The following is a 14,387-nucleotide window of genomic DNA, read 5'->3' on the forward strand; positions in this document are numbered from 1 at the left end:
GATGTGGTTGGTGCTGTTTCTGCTCCCTATCAGGCTGCTTGGTGTCGTGCTGTGGTAGAAACTGGTGGTGGGTGGTGAGGGTTCAAATCTCCTCAGTCTCTGTAGTAGATAAAGGCATTGCTGCACTTTCTAGACTGTTGAGTCTATGTGATGTGTCCAACGTTTGAGAGTGAGGTATCTGAAGCTGCTCACTCTCACTACTGGTGTTGTGTCACTGGTGAGGAGCAAGTAACTTCTTGACTGCTTCCTTGTAAAGTCTACCACCAGATATTTTGTACTGCTGACCATCAGTAACAGTCTGTTGCTGTGTCCGTACTGAGTCAGATACTGCACTGAGTGAGATCAATGTTGTGATCAGTCCAGTCACAGAAGTGTTGCCAGCAAACTTGACGATGGTGTTAGAGCTGTGTGTGGGAACATGTAGAGGGAGTACAGCAACAGGCACAGGACACAGGACGCATCCCTGTTGGGCTGTAGTATTCAGTCTGAGAGTGCTGAAATGTGCCATCCTACTCTCACTGCCTGTGACCTGCCAGTCAGGAAGCTGTAGATCCACCTGCCCAGTAGAAGTACTCAGTCCCATGTCCACTAGTTTTCTTGTGAGTATGTGTGTCATATAGTGTTAAATGTCAAACTGTAGTCAATGAAGAGAATTCTGGAATAATACACTTGCCTGCTGGTCAGATGACATTATGAGGTATGATGGAGGTGTAAAATGGCATCATCCTTTGATCTGTATGGATGATATGCAAACTGTAGAGGGTTCACGTATTTTGGCAGGGAGGAACAGATGAAGTTCTTGACCAGTTTATCGGACCATTTCATAGCGATGGGAGTGAGTGCTTCTGATCTAGTGATAATAGACAGTGCTACTTGTTTAGTGATGATAGTGAGTTCTACTGTTGTAGTGATGGAAGTGAGTGCTTCTGATCATAGTCATTTGTCGATAGTCACTTGGATAAGAAGAAACCACCCTCTTCTCTAGCAGAAACTACCCTCTTTTTAAGGCATGTGGGGACAGCAGACTGAACCAGAAACATGTTGAAGATCATCATGGACATGTTGAAGAAGGTGCTAACTATAAAGCACAGACCCTGAATAAGCATATACAGTCTGGACCTGACACATTTATTACAAACATCCTCTTGATCACATTTCTGACAGTACACTCTGTAACGAGTGGCAGGTCTCTCCTGTAGCTATACTAAAAATATTTTTGTTTATATGCAGGTACGAGAAAGATGCTGCTCTCTGATTTGCTGAATGATTTTGCTCTGTCACTGTCCTTAAACACTGAATAACAATGGTCCTAAGTATAAGACTTTCTGGAGGGACAGATGACATGTTGATAGTTCACATCACTTTTTTAAGGTTTGCTGGTTTTCTTAGGTGACAAGACTTTTGTCAAATGTTCACAAAATGATGATTGTCTCTTCTCAGAATTGCTCCTTTTACTTCCCTGGCCCCATTTAATCCCTGCAGATGGACACCCCCATAAGGTATTTTTATGATTTTACTTTTTTTTTTTAGATTTTATTTTTTTAGTTTAATCAAATTGTGATTGTTAACATATGTTAGAGTAATATAGTACAGTAATTTTAAAATAGTATTTCAGGTTAATGTACTATTCACATTTTTCTACATTTTTATTTACATTTTGTATTTGTGAATGCTTATTCCTGTCTGTGCATGATCATGCTACATTGGCCCAACCCAACAAAACTTCAGTTATATCTACTGAATCAAGACACTTTCATGACAGTGAAAGACACCATATATGAAGGGTGGTGTTAAACATGACCAGCGGGATTGGGGCAAGACTGTTTTACCTGTTATTGTATACTGTGTGTGTAGCAGTGAAGTGAGAATTGGCCACTCTCTGAATGAGGATGAGAGTCAACATGTGGCCAAAAGGAGAGCAACTGTTCTTCAGTGTCTTCAGCATCACAATATATCCTGCAGTGTGGTGAATCAGATTCTTAAATATATTCCTCAGTCTTATACAATTGTTACAATTGCTTTATGCTACAAATAATTATGCCTATTTGAATCTTTGCTCAAACCAGCATATTGGGAGTGTAATATAAGCATCTACAAATAAATATAAAACATGTTTTTGTTCTTGTTTTTACTGGTGCTGTAGGGACACACATGGCTTTAGTTTAGTTTAGTTTTAAGATTAGGATGTGACACCCCTGCTCCTCACACAACTCATAGGGTGGTCACATTGGAGTGCTGATGCTAACATTATGTCATTCTCTTCAGATCTGTACAATATCTGTACATATTTCAAAACGTTGACCATCAGTATTATATCTGTGAATGTGCCTGGTCTTCAACAAGCCTGTGTTACAAAAACTGTTTGAAGCTTGTGGACTGACAGGGGGTCTCCTAGATGTGTGGTGGGTTTAGGGTGTGTGTTGTGTTCTAATGACTGCAGGACGAGGTACCCAACATTGCTGTGCTGGGCTCTGGTGGTGGGGAGAGAGCTATGATTGGATTGCTGGGGTCACTGAGCCAGCTGAGTGAAGAGAAACTGCTAGACTGCATCATGTATCTCAGTGGCGTCTCTGGATCTACTTGGTACTGATACTGAACATCTAGATATTCTAACTTCTTAATTATGTCCACACATAGAGCAGCACCTCAGTGTTCATCCTGAATATGGCACATCATTCATTTCTATAAAAAAACTAATTCTTTCAAAAATGCACATAAACAAATATGAATTAAATGTACACATTCAACAAAAGCAATTTAGTATCCATATTTGTCAACTCTATTCCTGAGGGAGAAATCCAATTATATGAGACCTGTAGGTTGTACCTTTACATTAAAAACATTGTGTTCCTTTTTAATGTAAATATTGTGATGAGGGTGGAAAGGCAGGAGGCAAATACAAGCCATGGTTCACATGACACAGACGTTTATTAACATGATGAACCAAACAGCAAACATGAAGAACGAAAACTGCTTTGACTGATTACCATACAAGGCAAACCACAGCAGACACAGTCTTACAATACTAAGCATATGAGTTAAACACTGACAAACACTGACTTACATACAAGCACTTAAATATACGTGCTAATGATGAGAGAAAGGTGTAGCACATAACCAACTAACGAGAGGCATAAGCAGGTAGATACACACACACACACACACACACACACACACACACACACATCACACTGACATGGGGAGGAGTCAAGGAGGAGGTGGCCATGCTGTCACAATTGTGTTCCTTTTTAATGTAAACATTATGTTGTTTTTAATGTAAAAATTGTATTCTTTTTAATATAAACATTGTTATTGTTAATGTAATCTTTGTGATTCTCCCTGATCTCTGAAGGTGCATGGCATCAGCGTACCAAGAACCAGACTGGTCCAAACAAATGGAGACAGTGAAACAAAACATCATCCAAAAACTTACGAGTGATCAAGTCAACTACCACAAGACATGCTGCAAATTAAGGAAAATGTGTGAAAAGGACAACTTCAGCATAACCGATATCTGGGCAGTATTAATTGTGTCTAGTGTAGTGAAAGAGGTAAGAACAGTGTCCACAGATCCAGTAGTCAGAAAGTACGTTTTTAAGAGCTATTTTCATGTAGTGATTCAAGATGTATACACTGCAGTCTGTAATGTCTTTGCAGATTGATGAACAAGTTCTCACAGAACAGAGGGGTCAGCACACTAAAAACCCATATCCCATCTATACAGTGATTGATAAGAAGTCCAAATATGACACACTGTGTAAAGGTATTTTTTATGCACATGTGTATGTGTGTTTATATATGTGTATGAATGTGCATGGGTATATGATTAGGGTAGAATTACATTTTTATAGTTTGTAGGTGCTTGTTTGAGATCACTACATGAGTATAGGGGTATGATAGAATTAAATGTTTATATTGTCTGTTTATAGACTCTTGGTTTGAGATCACTCCACATGAGTGTGGCTACTCCCTCACCGGAGCCTTTGTGGATTCCAAATGTTTGGGAAGTCGGTTTGAGAAAGGGGCAAAAACTGAGGAACAGCCTGAGCTTGACATGCTGTACATACAAGGTAATACCTGAAAAAGGGGGTGGGGTTTAACCTTCACTCTTCTACACTTCTTATGAATTTTGTAAATAAAGCTTAAGAAACAGATTAATACCTCTAAGAGTACCTGCTGCTCTTTCCTCTATGGAGTGAGATTTACACCAAAACACTTTGTGTTTAAACCTTCAAAGCTCTTAGAAAGAAGACAGTATATTTTCTATAATTTTATATATCTAAAACAAATTGCCTCCTGTTATGCCATGCTCAGAGGTGCAGCTTGTCTTTTTATTGAGATGGTTTTTAATATCCAGGTTTGCAAAAACAAATTGACAGTTACCAGCTGCACATGTTGATGAATCAAACTGAATTCCCTCTCATTATAGTACAGGGATTTCCATTTGTGCAATTTTTCGTCTGTTTCTTTTATTATTGTTATTATTTTTTATATGACATCACTGATATTGTTGATTCTTGCAACAATTTTCATTATTTAACCACAAGCCAAGCAATTCTCACGTTGTTAAACCATTAGAGTCAAACTTCATCACATTCCCACCAGATGTAAGTTTGAAATGGAGAAAAGATGAAAGTGCTCAGTAACTATTCTGTTGAAATGTGCTAATTTTATGATCAAATTGGATCTTACACAGCTCTCATATGTTAATTTCTTTTGAATCTACAGGTTTGTGTGGTAGTGCACTAGCTGATGGAGAAGAGATAAAAAAAACAATTTTTAAGGGGCTACTCAAATTGAGCACAGGTCTGAAAAACTTAGTTTTAAAAGGTAAGTTCTACTCAGCACTTGCATCCTGCCCCAATCCACCTAACAGCTCAATTCTGAAAAAAACAAAACAAAAAACAAACACTAATTGTAAAGGTCAATCTGTTTATTTTAGCAAATATATCAGCTAGCAATGATGATGAGCTGGTGATGCATACCCTCCTGGAGTTGAATCTTCACTTCTTCAATGGAGAGGATCTTAAAAATGACATAACCAAGATGAATGAATTACTGAAAGGTTGTGTTCATATAAACATTTCATAATTCAAAGAACAGTGCATGCTTATTCAAACTAACATCTTCATTCCTAACATCTAATCTGAAGTAATAAATAAGTATTTAATATAATAACTTAATAATTATGGGGTTCTGCTGACCCAATATTCAATATGGCTTTTTATAATAAGGTATTATTATTTAGTTATTATTATATCACTAGTTTGTAGTGGCATTTAAAAAGATACACATGATAAACATTTTCTTTAGAAAAGCATGATAAAGAAGGAAATGAGGTAAAACTTCAAGAACCAATCACAGATGAGATCTTAAGCAACTACACACTGAAAGTGTGTGATTGTCTCCCTCACTGGTTCCCAAAGACAGTGGGTGAGTAGTGACCCAGAGCTGTGCATTACTGATGGATTTTCTAAACAATGTGATTTTAGAACCTTGGATTTGTAAGGGACTTCTTTTGGTAATGTATTTCCTTTTTGTGTGTACATGGCAGAAAGTAAAACTAACACATCTCTTCCTAATCCTGTGTGAAACTACAGTTATGATAGAGGAGCTGCACACATCCAGTAATTCCAGCAAGATTTGGGATTTGGCTTCTTTTGGTAATTTTTTTTTTTTGGTATTTCCTCTGTGTGTTCATGGCAGAAATTGTGATTCTTGCTTTCATTTAATATTCAATTAGCCTGTGTGAAACAAATACACTGGAGGAATGGAAGAACAACTACTTTTCCTGGTGTTTCATACTGTTTCTTCATAGTACTAATGAAAAAAGACATTTACTGAGTGTAAAATAAATATTATTCAAATAATTAATTTATTATTACATTATAATCTGATTTCCTTTTTTTAAATTTTCTTAACCTTTGTTTTAGAATGACCAAGTATTCTGTGGCAATTCATAAAATCTTATTCAAGAAGCCAAACTCTGCTCAATCAATTCTATGAATGTTAACAGATTTCTTCTGATTTTTACCAGAGCCTGTAGTGTGGAATAAAGGCAAGGCCTGGTAAATGTCATCAGGAAGTGACAGAGAACTCCAGAACTCCATTAAACACAGATCATGTTAGTTCAAGACAAAATGGTGGCAGCTCTGTCCAAATGTGATATGTGTTACAAGGTCTTGTTAACCAAGAGACATTAGGACTTGTTCTGGAGTGATTCTATATACTCTAAATATTTATGTTATTAAATGCAATTTGTTTTTTCTACTGGTAATTTGTGCCTGTTGAAATTCAGAACTAAGATCAGGTAGAAGTGCCTCGATCTGTCTATTTTATCTTGTCAGGCATTGTGATTGCTAAATGCATGAGGAAAGTTTGGCAGTGGGACTGGGGAACACATTACAACTTTCTCTACAAAATGACAGGTGGGAAATAATTCTACTTTTCATTTTGTGGTTTGATGCTTTTTTGTGTAATGGCTATCTTGTCTATGTCTCCCTCAAGGTTATGTAAAGGTTATCAATTTCATATTTATTAAATATTTATTATTATTGTGTGTGTTTATCATGGATAACAATTTTTAACATTCCAGTTTTAAAGTTGCAAGGTATCCATAACAAAACAAAATCTTCTTGCCAGACTTCTACCGTAGAAAGGTTTTATTTATTGAATCATAAAACCTCAATTGACTGAAGTGACTCCAACTGTCATTTAACAGCCTCTCTGTTGAGAGTCCATAGTATGTCTGTGTCAGTTAGTTACTCACATTTTGTGATGTCCTCCACTGGTTCACACATGGATTTTCTTTAATCTTTAATCTGGGAGATCCTAATTTAAGATTCATCCAATCACTTTAGTAACCCTTCCACATTAATTTGTAGCCCAACATTGCCATCATTGCTGTCTGTCATATCTACTTACAGACTCACCAGCACCTTACTGACTTGCTTCATTTCCTCCATTTTCTCCCACCATTGTAGAAACCTGATTTATTAGAAGCAAAAAAGGAAATTGTACAAAGTGCCTGAACAACTAACTTAATCTTATATAATTAGTATTCTTTATCTTTCATTAACAGTTGATGAAGTTCATCCCAGCATCCTAGAGTCAAAGACAAGACAATATGAGGACACTGGTCTGTTACTCAACTCACCCTATTTCTCTGTACTGAGAAAGGAACGCAATGTTGACCTCATCATTTCCCTTGACTTCAGTGATGGAGATCCCTTTGAGGTAACACACACACACGTGCAGACACACACGCGCACACACACATGCGCACACACACACGCACACACACACGCACACACACACACACACACAGAGACACTTACTTAAATATTAAAGATACCCTACAGTTAAAAAAAAAAAAAAAAACCCGAGTAGGACGAGCAGAAAGTTTAAAACCAAAACTATCAGGCACAAACAACAGAACAGCTTAGACACTATACAAACTGCTGAAAGAGACTTTGCAATGATCAACAGGCACAGGTAGATTTAAAGAAAACAATAAGAGAAACTACATACAGGTAACACCAATAGACTGGGTACTGAGAACAGACTGGGGCATTATGGGGAGTGGGACGTTATGGGACAGGCTGGAAGCCTCAGATGTGACATATGAAATGATCAAGTGTAAACAGGCTTTTTGTTTATATAGGCAGGTATTTAGGTAAAACATGGTATGAGACCACAGCACCACGAGCATGAATAAGTTTTATATCTCAGGGTCTGAAATGCTAAAATCTTACATACCAGCATTATGCCCAGGGAGTACAACAGAAACCAGGAGTACTCATCTGAGGCATTTTATTCACTGGGGACTGGAAAACATTAGCAGTTTTAAATGTTTTAGCTGTCTTGTGCAGTTTGTTGTTAGTGAAATAATTTAGCGACATCATCACCATGTATCTAGCTAAATAATGAAATTTGTTGCAATGTCATAGACAGTATAAAGGCTTAAAGTGGAAAAGTACTATTTCATGTTAAAGAGCACATCAGCTGTACTCAGACTGAGCGGTCATATACAGTTGTGGTCAGAAGTTTACATAACTTTACATTACATACATTTTCATGATGGACCCTGTTCTGGGTTGGTTCCTGCCCTGTGATGGAATCCTACTGTGTTCTGGGTCAGTTCCTGCCTTGTGCCCTGTGCTGCTGGGATAGACTATGGTCCCTCACACACCTGAACTAGAATAAGTGGTTTAGAAGATGAATGAATATCTCTAATCTAGCTCATATATTTAGAAATATTTTAGAAGCAGTTTAGCTAAAATTAAATTTTCATGCAACGCTTCTCCCTCATCTAACCTACTGACAGACCAGCTGGCCAAGCTAATAGCACAACTGTACAGGAGTCTATAAAGATGCCTTGGGAAAAAAAATAGATATTAAACATAAAATCCATCTTCACTACAAGATTCTTGCTCATTCTCATGAGTTGGAAAAAAATGAAATATTTTACAAATGCTTGTGGTGTTTTTAAGATTTTTTATTGTTTAGCCACAGCTATTTTAGTAGTTAATTATGCAATAAATTCATATGTTCATACAAGATTATAAATTTCAGTTAGAACTGTTATTGTAGACACAAACACACATGCACAGTCACACACAGCTAATTTGGGGCATTCTGTTTTACCCCTTATAGACAGTGGATAAAGCTGCTCAGATGTGTAAAGATCTTCAGATCCCGTTCCCTACAGTTGAACACCCAGAGAATGAAGAAGAACCAAAGGACTTCTATGTGTTTAAGAACAACCCCAATGCTCCAGTTGTGATTCACATCCCTCTTTTTAATACTGTTAACTGTAAAGGTAACTATAATATTCAGTAAACAGACCTTCATAAGTGTATCCAGCTTCATTATCTAGCTTGTGCATGCAAACTACAAGCGCAAACAACATGTTTCTCTAATCATGAATTGAAGTAACTGTAAAATAGCAATACTGTAAGTGACTGATGTTTGTGTTTCCTCAGGTGAAGTTAAGATGTGGAAAGACATATATCACACCTTTCAGTTGTCTTACAATGATAAAATGATCAATGATCTTTTGAAGAAAGCTGGTCTAAATATCACAAACACAAAGGAGAAACTCCTGAAGGAGATAGAAGAAGTCATTAAAAGGAAGAAGCATTGGACAACAAAACCAAATTAAGAAATGCATTATTTTGGAGAATGTGACAACATACATCTTTATAACTGGGTAGTCTATAAGCATTCTATTAATTAATCAACAAAAGGTTATAATCATTTTGTGTCTGATTAAATAGATGTTGTTTGCTTTTTTAATAAGTACTCTTTGGCCATACATCTCTGGAATAAGGAATACAACTTCTTATTGTTGGTACAGGAATTTCAGTTTATTGCTTTTAACTAACTGACATGTAAGAATATTAATACACAGTGAGTGTTATTTCATGTATGGATATTAATGGGTATATAAATTTGATAGTGATGGTGCCACAATTAATCTCATCATAACTTTTATTGACAATTTATTGGGGTGTTTGTACTGCTACAGTTGCTTTTAATGTAACTGACATATATAAATATTAGTACATAATCAAATATTCATGTATATTGTTGGACATGGATTTTTTAATTTTTTTTTTTGGAATTCTAGCACATTTTGTCTCCAACTGCCTCAATTGAGCAACAGAGTTGTTTCAGTTTAATTGATCTAAACTGTGTGTTACATCTTTACTGTATTTGTATTGGTTTATTTGGTGTCACATCAGAAAGTCATAATCATAAATAAATTGCATGATTTCAGAAAGATAAGGTTGCAGTTATTCCCAACAAACTTGCTTTCTAATCAGTACTTTAAAATATAAATTGTAGTTCTTTCAAATCTATTAAGTCATTGAAATGCAGGCAGAGGTAGATACACAACACCTATATTAGTTTTGCCTAGATCAATATGAAGCTTTCCTTTTATTCCTCTCCTGTTTCCCCTCATCTCCTGTCTATTTGGAACTGCCCTGAGCACTTTATATTCCCAGATCCCCACTATGTGTTTATTTTAAAGTTAGTTCCCCATATGGTGTTTGAACATATTCATCAGTATACAAGGTTGGTCAGAGCAGTATAACATTCTGGCTGGGTCTGGATGTAAACTATGTGCATATCTCTCCTGCATTAGGACTATACTTTGTCCCATCAGGCCCACCCGGCCAACACAGCCTAGTAATGCTCAAACCCAACAGGCCCCCATAACCTGCTGATCCTCAAACCTACAAGACACACCCAGCCTTGAGCAGATGAGTTTGATATTGTAGTGAAGATAGACAAGTTATCCCTCTGATGGAACTCTGGCCTGGTCAAGGTAGGCTTTCTCTCACACCTGGGCCACGGAGACAGGAGACAGGACCGCTCTGGTGCCATAATGCTGAGCATCAAAGACATTAATAGCCTAGCTGATAACGTATCATGCTGTCCTGGATTTCTGCCCCTTCCCCCTCTACTTTGGTGTCATAAAACTCACAGATTGGAATGCAGGAAGCTCTGTCAAGCTTGGTTATACTTCAAGCACCTGTGATACTTCAAGTAACTAATTCCATCAGAATCAAACCCTTACCAGGACAGCCAACATTTTTCTTCCCACAGCCACATGAGTAGATTATCTGTTGTTCATCCATATCACTTAATTTGTTTGTTGCACACCTCATGCTTATTGTAAACAAATTGTTAATCACTCCTAATTGTGTTTAATAGAAATGTGAACCAATTAGACATTATATATAGACAGTAGTTTGTAACTTGTCCAGACGTGGTGTAACGCAGGGAACAGATATGGAAGGAAACTCACCAACAGTTGTGCTCTGCCACGTCATGAAACTGGAGACAAGGCATGGGTTGCTACAAAAGACGGCTGGGTGGGACATGCAAGCAAGCTGAGTCTGAAATATGCCTATACTGTACTCAGTCGGTATTAATGAATTCACTTATTGGATAAGGATGTTGGGGAGCAGCCGTGCATCATCGGCCTTCCATGTGTCGTCCCTAAAGCCTGTGGTGTAGGGACGCCTCTCTGACAATGAGGACCCTTCGGACCACTGCCGTGACTGCTGGAGATGGAGGGAAGACCTGCCTATAAGGTGCAGGCTCTGCTCAATTCAAGATGGAGAGGCAGGCAGCTGCAGTAGCTCATAGGCTGGTATGGCCCAGACGAACATTGTCTCCCAGATACTGGATCCCAACCTCACTGCCTCCTTTCACTGAGAACATCTGCAGAAGCCTGCTGCTCATTGGCCTGGGTGACCATGCTCCAGGAGGCTGGAGGGATCCTCATGGGGGTTCTGTCACAGTAGACTGGCCATCCAGCAGGAGGGACACGCCCACTCCTGCACATACCCACTCAACACCTGTTCCGGTCCCAATCACCAGCCTATTAATTCTACTCACCTGTTCCTTATTTTCCCTGTCCTTATTTAAGCCAACAGGTTTCTTACATTGGAAACTACATATAGGTAACACCAATAGACTGAGGACTGAGAACAGACTGCACATTGCTACCAAGCTACCTACTGCTCTTCCTCACAGTGAAAGCCTATGTCTTAATCATATCTGTTGTCTTTTTACCACTGCTTTGCAGTCTGTTGCTTTGCTTTATTTGAATCGTGGAGAATAAGGACTCCTTTATTTTACGCTTGCCTCTCATTCCCTCTGTGCTGCTAGCATCACACCAAGCCCAGATTAACACTTGCAGGTTTTTTGCCTGATTGCCTTATCTATATACCCTGCTATTTATGTGTGCAAATATGTATGCAACTGAGTGAAAAGTGACTTCCAATTATGACTGAATACAACTTGAATAATTTGAGCAAGCATATACACCTGTCAGAAACTTCTAGTTGGAATGAAAGATTCACTCCCTAAGGCTTTGAGAACATTCCTTCAGAGATAATCAAAGCATTAATAACACCAGGACACAATGTCCTCTGTGAGGTGGACCTGCTGGGACAAGGTTAAGGCACAACCCACACCAACACCCTGCACCCCATGAGCAAACCATTTAAGTGCATTTCACATCTTAAAGCAAATATTATAGGACAAGAAACATTAAATAGTGCAGGAATGTGAGTCACCAGGACTGTAAGGAACATTTCTGTATATCCCCACACAGATCATAACTGGATATAAATATTTACTAATTAGTCAAGTGCATCATCATGTACCCTGTGCATGATATATGACAACATGTAACTTACCATTGGAAGATGGGATAGTACTTATCCTTCTGTTCTGTGTCCTTCTGTTCTGTTCTATGCAAGAAGCATAACTTATGTGATGTCTGCTCTGCTGTGTTAAACACCCCAGACATTTCCCAATAAGCACCAGTCCCCATTTCTTACTGCGGGGTTTGTCAACTGGGAGTTCATGGTGGCATTGCAGGCGGTTTGTGAAAGAGAAAATAGACATTTAATTCATTTAAAATTTTATATTTTACAAATAATTTTTTTTTATGTAATAATACTTTGTGACCTTATACGTAAAATATAGCAGAAGTTGTAATAACAATATTTTAAAAAGAACGCATCTATAAATGTTTTCCATAAGTAAAAAATATGGCAAATTTTATTTTAAAAGTTTACCTTAATGTCAATCTGCTTAATAATTAAGGGGTACTTAAGCAAAGTTCAAAAATTGCAGCAAGGAAAAACTATGAAAATGAATTTGAACAAAGCTAAAAACATTTCCCTTCTGTCAACAGTTATATAAGTATAAACTGGGTTTTCTGATCCGAGAAAGAAAATGAACATGAAACAATATTGTTTCCAATTAAAGTGACTTACAGTGGGTGAAATAATTATTGAACACGTCACCAATTTTCTAAGTAAATATATTTCTAAAGATGCTATTGACATCAAATTCTTACCAGATGTCAGTAACAACCCATCCAATCCATACATGCAAAGAAATCATAGATGTCCATTAATTAAGTTATGTGTAATAACTTAATAATGAGCTTACTGGTTTTACCCATCGTGAGATGTTTCTTGAGTGGCACTTTGGTAATGAGACATCTTTTTATAGGCCATCGCTTGAACCAGCTGATATTAATTTGCACTAAGTGGCAGGATTGCTTGCTAATTACTGATAGATTTCAGCTGGTGTCATGACTTCCCATGGCTTTTTGCACCTCTCTTTCTTCATGTATTCAATACTTTTTCCCTGTGTCATTTCACATTATTATACATAACAATTTATGGACATCTATGGTTTGATTTCTTTGCATGTGTGAATTGGTTGGGTTGTTACTGATATCTGGTGAGAATTTCATGTTACGTTCAGTACTTATTTCACTCACTGTATACACATGATTCTTAAACTTGGATCAACCCAGAATAAATGTTTATTTATGCTCAGACCAGCACTCACCTTTTTTCAGAAACATTTACTGGTATGTCCTGGTATGGGTGCTTCTTCCCTTTTGGTTCAGAAACAACCCAAGTTCTCAACCTTTCCTGTGTTGGAAGTTAGTCATCATCCTGAACAGATTCCTCTTTAAACATCTCACACATGAGTCGATGTCGCTTGTTGTGTTTGACCATTTCATCAACCTTCTCTATCAGCTGACAAACTGGCTGCCAGTTGGTAATTTTGTCTAACTGTTTAAATCTGAGATGTCTCCCACGGCATTCAATTATGAACATATAAAAATATTCATTTTTTATTTTTACATGGGTATAAAATGCTCTGCAAGCAACTGGTTGAGACAAGATTACTATATTTGTCTCTTGATGTTTTTTCTCAGATGATGGAAAATCAACCAGATCAGGAGAGAATGATGGTGGTACCAACTGTAGGACAGCTTTAGGAAAACTGTGAAGTCTTTACTTACAAAGTGCCTCCCAACTACAGAAGAAGAAAAAGCATTAGAAGCATTATTTAATGACACAGCCATCATTTTCTCTGTATGACTCAGAAAGGGTTATGACATGTCTGGTTTGACGTTTGAGACACACCCTAGTCTATAGAAAATAGACACTGGAAAGTCACACAGTATGAAGTGATTTATAAACGTTTTAAGTGCATTGAAGAAGTATTCAGTACAAATTGTAATACAACAGACACGAACTAGGCACGCGCTAGATGGGAGCTCGAGAGTTAGATTTATTTACAGCAGTATAATCCACAGCCATAGTCAGAGAACATGCATAGGTCAAAATCCTAAAACAACAAAAACAAACCATATGGGGCAGGTGCAAGGAGAAATGAGAGAACAGTCCAAAACTTACAAAACACAGGTCAGTCCAAGAAAGCAAACAAACCCGAGAGGAACTAGGCAGAGATGATATCCAGGAGACAAAACAGACAGACATGAACAAGTAACGCTCAGTACACAGTGGAAAGACATGGCAATACTTCACAATGAA

At 37.6% G+C, this 14,387-nt stretch overlaps 1 protein-coding gene across 1 annotated transcript; it reads left to right on the forward strand.

The window, feature by feature from the left end:
* The first annotated feature begins 1,444 nt into the window (after nt 1-1,444).
* LOC118241144 (cytosolic phospholipase A2 gamma-like) lies at nt 1,445-9,727 on the forward strand. Its single transcript, XM_081716747.1, has 14 exons — nt 1,445-1,499; nt 1,855-1,966; nt 2,441-2,583; nt 3,353-3,551; nt 3,658-3,763; nt 3,930-4,070; nt 4,729-4,830; nt 4,943-5,065; nt 5,314-5,433; nt 5,601-5,663; nt 6,348-6,428; nt 7,082-7,236; nt 8,656-8,821; nt 8,985-9,727. The coding sequence occupies exons 1-14, from the start codon at nt 1,483-1,485 to the stop codon at nt 9,161-9,163; spliced, it is 1,707 nt and encodes a 568-aa protein (XP_081572873.1). The 5' UTR covers nt 1,445-1,482; the 3' UTR covers nt 9,164-9,727.
* Nucleotides 9,728-14,387: the final 4,660 nt, after the last annotated feature.

The sequence above is a fragment of the Electrophorus electricus genome, chromosome 6 (genome assembly GCF_041902795.1).
Source record: "Electrophorus electricus isolate QZ-2024a chromosome 6, ASM4190279v1, whole genome shotgun sequence".
Lineage (NCBI taxonomy): Eukaryota > Metazoa > Chordata > Actinopteri > Gymnotiformes > Gymnotidae > Electrophorus > Electrophorus electricus.